Source organism: Salvia miltiorrhiza, chromosome 3, assembly GCF_028751815.1.
Source record: "Salvia miltiorrhiza cultivar Shanhuang (shh) chromosome 3, IMPLAD_Smil_shh, whole genome shotgun sequence".
NCBI classification, from domain to species: Eukaryota; Viridiplantae; Streptophyta; class Magnoliopsida; order Lamiales; family Lamiaceae; genus Salvia; species Salvia miltiorrhiza.
In genome coordinates, this window is record NC_080389.1 from 52,258,523 (window position 1) to 52,267,495 (window position 8,973).

The 8,973-nt window shown below is 43.3% G+C and overlaps 1 protein-coding gene across 1 annotated transcript in view; it reads left to right on the top strand.

Moving 5' to 3' along the window:
• LOC131018972 (plasmodesmata-located protein 3-like) overlaps positions 1-2,604 on the top strand; it is a 3,320-nt gene extending 716 nt beyond the window's left edge. Inside the window, exon 2 of the mRNA XM_057947655.1 lies at positions 2,594-2,604. Coding sequence (XP_057803638.1) covers positions 2,594-2,604 — 11 coding nt within the window. The remainder of the gene's footprint in view (positions 1-2,593) is intronic.
• Positions 2,605-8,973: the final 6,369 nt, after the last annotated feature.

An 8,973-nucleotide genomic window follows, 5' to 3' on the forward strand; every position in this document is an offset into this window, starting at 1 on the left:
TTTTTGTTGATTAAATAATAAAAAAAAAAGTGTGTTAGTGATTGATTTTGACAGAACAGGGAGCCGGGTTTGAGCCGGGTTTGGGCCGGGTTTGAGCCGGGTATGGGCCGATTTTTTTTAAATGTTGGGCCGATTTAATTAAATTCTTGGGCCGATTTAATTAAACTCTTGGGCCGATTTAATTAATTCTTGGGCCGATTAATTAAATTGTTTGGGCCGAGACTTGGGCCGATTTTAATAAGTGTTTGGGCCCTTATTTAATTAACAGATGGGCTTCGATTTAATTGTTTGGGCTCGGCCCTTTACAAATAAAATCTGATGAGCTTCTTTAATTAATTGATGTTGGGCCTAATATTATTAATACACGGGCTTCGAATTTATTCATTTGGGCTCGAATTAAATTCCTTTGGGCCTTGATTATTTTATTTAATTGGGCCTTCATAATTATTTATTAATTTAATTAGAGAAGATTTTAAGACTTACTAATTATTAATTAGTAAGTGAATTAGATTATTTTAAGATGAGTAGATTATTAAAGATTAATAATCCGACCTCATAAGACGAGCTTTAATTCCTTAAATAGGATTAGCATCTCATAATTTAATTAAAGGAATATGAGTCATGCATAATCATTTCACGCATCCTCATTTATTGAGATTTTTCGAGAATTAGAATCTTATTTTATTTTCTCGGATTAAAGGTCAAGCACCAGAGTTAGAGCTAAACCGTGAGTCTGCTATTCAGGTAGGCTTTCTACGTATAAACTAAAATTATATATTAGAATTGTTAAGACTTTATGCTTATGAATTTAAATGATATTGTCAATGCCTAAATGCTTTATGTTTTATTATTAATTGCCTATCTGATGTTAATCGAATTCGGATTCTGGATGGGACCGCAAATCCCTTCGGAATTAGTGTACACCTTGTGATCGTGAGTCATCTAGCGGGTTGGCCGATCATAGTGTCCGTAGAGGGAGGCCTCCCTCTCGGCACGAGTTACTGATATGGTGATTAATGATATAAAATACCTGCGCGGGTTATTGATGAAAGAAATGATATTATGTTTGGTAAATACGAGTCTTTAAAGGAAAACCCTCGTATATTACTACTGTTGAAAGGCTTGACAATAAAATATTATGCATGTATGTAAATTTCGGCAAGTGTCCACTAAGTACTTTTGTACTTAGCCCTGCATGTATTTTTAAATGTGCAGGTTGAGCTGTGATCGAGGATGTGTGCAAGCGGAGCTTTGTCAATCTAGGAGAGTACCTCAGAGTAGAGTATATGTCTTCATACATATACTCAAATTATTATTCCGCTGCGAACACTGATTTTACTAAATTATGTTTCTGTCAAACAATATGTATTATTTAATAATGTACTAAACTCGTTGAGTACCCCTTTGATAATATTATGTACGGTCCCCTTGTGGCCTTCATTGATATCTAGTAATTTCGATTGATTTCCTTATACAAGTCGAGTCATCAAGAAACCGAATATGCCCCTTTCTACTCCCCCGCTCCTAAATTCCCTCCCTTAGTCGCGGTTTCCCCGAATTTGCTATCCTTAGCAAGTGCGGTCGTGACAGAATGGTATCAGAGCATTTCTTTTGCTCTGAGTACTACTCAAGTTGAGTCTAGATTAAGTAAGTAAATACACTTTGAACTAGTTGACAAAAGCTTGGCACTACATCTCGTCACGCTCAACGGAGGTTATGGTAAGTACTTTCAAGTTTTAATTAAGTTAATTTCTTGAAATGTATGAAGCATGAATAAGTATGACTATGGTATGAATCACAAGAACTTAGAACTGTTAAGTTATATATGCTCACTCTCACGACGGAACATAGAAGAGAACTTAGGGAGATGCCTTAACTTTTTCTTCATGTTACGATGACATCGACAATGACGGTCGAAATAGAGAAAGAAGAATCACACGAAGGGTCGCATGATGAAACCACGAGCATGAAGATTGAGCAGCGTAACGAACGCCAATAGTACGTTGATGGCATGGGCATAGCTTAAATATTCGAGTGTTTTTCTACGATGAGATCTCGAATTAGCTTGGCCTTTTGAACTTATTTTGTTGAAACTTTTAGTGCTCGTTGCTAGATTTAAGAAAATATCATCATCACATAACAAGCCCTAAGTTCGGAAACAACGACACTAGAACTATATGATAGTCGAATTGGTAATCTGTGATTAAGTATTAAGAACCTGTATGGCTTGTGTAAATGCTAGATTTAGATGATGAGGTGTTTTTGCACGTTATGGTTATTGAACCGAACTTGTTTTCCGATTTTAGATATTTAGAACCTTATCGCCTTAAGTTACTTGTCGTGTGCTACTTTTGACGATAGAATTTCCTTTGTTAGATGGCGAGACTGTTTTCACCCGACGACGACCACTGCCCCCGTGGCTAGTCCAGAGGAGGTCGAGCGGTCCTACCGCACCTATGCTCCATGTCACGGGGATAACCTCGGACAGTTCCTCGCAGGTTTTCACAGACACTGGGTCGAGGCGAGTGCACATGGAGTATCAGGGTATGACGGTATCCAGAGGTTGATCTTACTGTTACCTTCCGAGTGGCAGGGATGGGCTAGGCAGATCTGCCCACTATCTTTCGCCGAGAAGATTACCACGACCTCATGGGAGACTTCCCTAGCTTTATTGCGGAGCTTCAGATCTGTTTCACTTTGTGGGGCCGCGCCCCTCTAGGGCCCTACATCCTTCCGGGAGACTACGTACAGTGGGGACGCCTTTGCCAGCGGAGACACCCGCTACTACTGCCCCTGAGTCTCCGATGGCCTTGCCACGAGATTCTCCACCACGTGCCTCAGTTCTAGGGCGCCGTGGTAGGCACGATGACGAGAGGCCCTTCTCGTCCACGGGCTCGTAGGGATTTCCCATCGCCTCCTGACTCAGCATCCGAGCTACTACTACTCTACTCCACCACCACTGATACCTACGATAGACGCAAGGTTTGAGGCTGCCATGGCAATGTCGACAGGGTCATGGCCAACATGAGGGAGTTTCTAGATAGGGGCAAATACCCTAGCAGGAGGATGACGATACAGGCACAGTTGGTACGATGATAATTACTCGTCCCAAGCCCGTGCCAACCCAGCTCCGATCAAGCCTCGTGCCACGCCAGGATCAGCACCAGATACGATCCGATCCGTGAGATTGTGGACGATATCTTCCGCTCAGCCCAGATCATGCAGGAGACAGGCGGGGCCAGGGAGAGACTCCGTTGCCCAGCTGGAGCCGGGCGAGGATGAGGAGGAGGACCCCGAGGAGGATGAGGAGGAGGACCCCGAGGAGGATCCAGAAGAGGACCCCCTGGCGTCACCGAGGAACAGTCGTACCGCGACTCAGAGTTCACAGATTTGATAGTTTTTAGCTTGTGGATGTACTCCGGAAACGATATTCGTTCCAATGACTATGTTTTTATTTATGTTGTTTCTAGCTAGCATTAGTACGGAAATGTTGGTCTCTAGGACATTCCGCGAATAACCAAACCCTTTTGTGATTGCTTAAACTAGGTAAGCCGATACATCATAGGGAGTACTAGATAGACTTTACTTACATTTTGGGTTGACATGGTAAAGCCCTCGATGAGACAATTTCATGAGATATAATGACCCTAGCATGGGTTTTCTACGACGATCTCGTGTATGTTTTATGTTTCTCTACGGGTTTTATTCTTCACGAGTCAGTTAAGAATGTAGTAACTTTGATAATGTGACTTGTATATACAACGGTTCCTGTTAATGTCTTAGTTTGGAGTTATGATAAGTTAAAATTAACAAACAGTCTTTCTTAATTACCTTAGAGACTCCTGTATAGAATGTATTAAAAAGGGTGTTTGTAATTTGCAGAATGCCGCCTAAACGAGGTCGCCCCCCTAGGAGAAACGTTAACAATGATGGAAATCGCGATGAAATACTGAAGGGCGGCGAAACGATAGGGAACCTACCCCACCCCCCCTCCACCCCCTGCTAGAAGGACTGAAGAACTGTTTCTTCGACAGAATCCGCCCACATTCACTGGGACAGGCGACCCAGCCGAGGCCGAAGCTTGGATACGCGCCTTGGAGCGTATCTTCACCTTCCTACACTGCACAGAAGAGGAGCGACTCTCGTGTATGTCTTTCCAACTAGCCGGATCGGCTGACTTTTGGTGGGAAGCCCGCCGAAAGACTCTGACTCCCGAACAATGGGCAGCATACACTTGGGAAGACTTTAAGACGGGATTATATGATAAGTATATTCCCAAAAGCTACAGAAAGAAGAAGGAGGCTGAGTTCTATAGCCTGAAACAAGGGAAGAAGACGGTGACAGAGTATGACAGAGAGTTCTGCGATCTATCGCGTTATGCTCCGCAACAGGTGGATACTGATGAGAAAATGGCGGAGAAATTTTGTGCCGGTCTGAGGCACGAGATTCGGATGACTCTAGCTAGTCATGGTGGACTCTCATACACTGAGTCTTTGAACAGGGCACTGGACATCGAAGCTGCGATGCCAGTAGAAAGGTTGGCTCCGCCACAGACCTCAGCGCCAGCCAACCCACCTGCACGCCCTCAGAACTTTAAAGGGAAGCGCAACTGGAACGACCATGGAGGAAATGAAAACCAGACTAACAAGAGGCCATGGCAAGGAAATGCGCCGTTGAGACAATATCAGCAACAAAGACAAGGGAAGCAACAGGGTCCTGCCCCGGCTGGAGGCAGCCAAAGACAAAATGAAGTTCCCCTTTGTCCAAAATGCCACAAACCACATCGTGGTGTCTGTAAGGCTGGAACTGACAGTTGCTACACGTGTGGCCAGAAGGGCCACTACTCGTCACAATGCCCCAACAAACAGCAGGGCGCGGCAATCAGGGCCACTTATGCCCAGCCCCTGCAAGCAGTTCAAGGGCAACACCAGCCCCGCCAACAACAGCCATACCAGCAGCAATACCAATACCAGCCCCGCCAACAACAGCCATACCAGCAGCAATACCAACACACACAGCGCCAACAGCAACAGAGGCGGCAGCAACCATTGCCGCAAGCAGGCGAGAGCCTTTGCTCTCACCCAAAACCAGCCCGAGAAAAACCAAGGAAACCTGGCAGGTATGGGCAAGCTTAAAGGTTTTTCCATAATGATTCTGTTCGATACTGGTGCCTCGCATTCTTTTATATCTGCCCCTTGCGTAGATACCTTAGAAATCGAATCAGAACGAGCTAAGTGTGCCTTAAGAATCACTACAACACCCTCAGGAGGAAGATCTACCACCACACATGTTTGCTCGAACGTAGAATTTGAAATAGGAGAACTTAAGATGGTAGCGAACAATCTTAATATTCTGCTTATGTGGGATGTAGATATAATCTTAGGAATGGACTGGCTAGCTGAGAATCACGCCACCATCCTTTGTAGTGAACGAAAAATTTCTATTCGACCACCTGGAAAGGAACCGACGGAATTTCACGGCATAGGTATGAAGAAAAGAGTACCAGTGATATCCGCATTACAAGCCAGAAAAGAGATGATGAAGGAAGGAAGCACAGCTTATCTCGTCTACCTAAACGGGGAAGCTAGTGAAGACAAGAAGGTGGAAGATGTGGCAATAGTACGAGACTTTCCAGAAGTTTTTCCTGAAATATTGCCAGGACTACCTCCAGACAGGCAACTAGATTTCACCATTGATCTAGAACCTGGATCTGCCCCAGTATCAAAGGCACCGTACAGGATGGCCCCAAAGGAACTACAAGAATTAAAGGTGCAACTACAGGAACTCTTGGACTTGGGTTTCATCAGACCCAGTGTCTCGCCTTGGGGAGCGCCTGTACTCTTTGTCAAAAAGAAAGATGGAACCATGAGAATGTGCATTGATTATCGAGAGTTGAACAAACTGACGCTTAAAAACAAATATCCTCTTCCAAGGATAGATGATTTGTTCGATCAACTCAAAGGAGCCAGTGTATTCTCAAAAATAGATTTAAGGTCTGGGTATCATCAACTGAAGATCAGATCAGAGGATATATCTAAGACCGCTTTCCGCACAAGATATGGTCACTATGAATTCGTTGTCATGCCATTTGGTTTAACCAATGCACCGGCAGTATTCATGGACCTCATGAATCGAGTTTTCCATCCATACTTAGACAAATTTGTCTTAGTGTTTATAGATGATATCCTCATCTATTCTAAGAATGACCAAGAGCATGAAAATCATTTAAGAATCATCCTGGAGACATTAAAGACGGAGAAGTTGTTCGCCAAATTCAGCAAGTGCGAATTTTGGTTGAAAGAAGTAATGTTTCTAGGGCACATCGTATCAGCAGATGGAATCAAGGTGGACCCCGCCAAGGTGCAAGCAGTGCGCGAGTGGAAATCACCAACCACACCTAATGAAATCCGAAGTTTCTTAGGTTTGGCAGGATACTACCGGAGATTCATCGAAGGATTCTCTAAAATAGCGAGACCAATGACGCAATTACTTCGCAAAGGAATCAAGTATAAGTGGAACGAAGAGTGTGAAGCCAGCTTTCAAGAGCTGAAAAAGAAATTGACAACTGCACCAGTGCTAGCAGTTCCAGCAGCCGATAAAGAATACGTGATCTTCACGGACGCGTCCAAAAATGGGCTAGGTTGTGTGTTGATGCAAGAAGGAAAGGTCATTGCCTACGCCTCGCGACAATTAAGGCCACATGAATTGAACTACCCCACTCATGATCTGGAACTGGCAGCAATTGTGCATGCTTTGAAAATTTGGAGACACCATCTATACGGAGTTAGATGTGAAATCTTCACTGATCACAAAAGCCTTAAGTATTTTTTCGAGCAGAAAGACTTGAATATGAGACAGAGGAGATGGCTCGAGCTCGTGAAGGATTACGATTGCGGTATCAACTACCACCCGGGAAAAGCTAATGTAGTAGTTGATGCTTTAAGTCGTAAAACTCAATCCGAGTTAGGACTTCTTCTCACTCAAGAGGACACACTTGTAAGGGATTTTGACAAATTGAAGATAGAAGTGGTTCAGCCACCGGCAACGACAAGAGCAATTATTGCAACTCTAGTAGCCGTCCCAGACCTCAGAGAAAGGATCGTCAGTGCCCAGAGAGCGGATGAGAGCTTGGAAAAAATTCGTCTCAAGATCCGAACAGGCACGCCAGGAGGCTACCAAGAGGCAACGGATAACGCAGTTCTTTTTGAAGGAAGATTGTGTGTTCCCCATAACGAGGAACTGAGAAACGAGATCATGAGTGAAGCTCATGACACGCCCTATACCGCTCATCCCGGAAGTACCAAAATGTACCAAGATCTAAAACAGAAATTTTGGTGGGACGGGATGAAACGAGATATAGCCTCGTTTGTAGAACGTTGCCTTGCATGTCAGCAAGTGAAAGCTTTACATCAACGACCATATGGGAAATTACAGCCATTGGAAATTCCAGAATGGAAGTGGGAGCACATAGCGATGGATTTCGTGACGGGTCTACCCAAGACAAATAGGGGCAACACATCTATTTGGGTAATAGTAGACCGTCTCACGAAGAGCGCTCATTTTATACCGATTCCAATTACCCATGGATCGGAGAAACTAGCCCAACTGTACATTCGTGAGATTGTACGGCTACATGGAATACCAATATCCATTACTTCAGATAGAGATTCAAAATTTACTTCTAGATTTTGGATCAGTTTACAGAAAGAGTTGGGAACGAGATTAAACTTTAGCACCGCCTTTCACCCTCAAACAGATGGACAATCAGAAAGGACAATTCAGACCCTTGAAGATATGTTGAGGACAGTGGTGCTAGACCGAGGAGGAAGTTGGGAATCAGTGCTGCCATTAATCGAATTCGCCTACAACAATAGTTACCAGGCAACCATTGATATGGCACCTTATGAGGCGCTGTATGGAAGGAAGTGTAGATCACCACTTTACTGGGATGAAGTGGGTGAAAGAAAAATCCTTGGGCCAGATGCAGTAAGCGAGATGATTGAGACCATCCGCCAGATTAGAGCAAGAATTAAAGAGGCCCAGGACAGACAGAAGTCTTATGCTGATACCCGACGAACTGAACTACAATTTCAGATTGGAGACAAGGTTTTCCTTAAAATATCACCCTCGAAAGGGATCGTTAGATTCGGTGTTAAGGGTAAGTTGAGACCCCGTTTTGTAGGACCTTATGAGATCCTTGAAAGAATAGGTCCCGTAGCGTATAGGTTGGCACTGCCACCTAGCTTTGGAAACGTCCACAATGTGTTCCACGTGTCACAGCTGAGACGGTACGTGTTTGACCCCAAACACGTGATTCACCAAGATGAAATGATTCTTAACCCAGACTTGACGTACGAGGAAAAACCTGAAGCCATTTTGGACCGAAAGGTGCAAGAGTTAAGGAATAAATCGATCGCGTCAGTCAAAATACTGTGGAGACACCATGGACCGGAAGAAGCAACGTGGGAACTTGAGGACCAGATGAAAGAAAAATACCCAGAACTTTTCACATAGGTATGCAAATTTCGGGACGAAATTTTTGTTAAGAGGGGTAGTATGTAACAACCCGCTCTTTTATTATATTTAAATCCAGTAATATGATATTATTATTTCATCTTTCAGTAAATCAAGCCCAGTAATTATTTATGATTTAAATTCAACTTATGACCTTGGATTATATTCAATTAAGCAGGATTATTATTTTATTACCAAGTCAGTAGCTTCGCGTAAATAAAACCGCGATGAGAATTATTGAGTAAGCCAATAATTATTTCAGATTCATAACTGACTTAGCGAAGTCATGTTATTTATTAATCACAATAGAATTATTTTTCTATTTTTATTATTATTTCTTGAGTCGTGAATTTATTCCGGTTTATGAAGAATTAAATCTACGGATTTAATTTAGAATTTATTCTAGCTAAGAAAGGAAGCAGATATCGAGTAGTTTTATAAACACGCGATATTAACAAA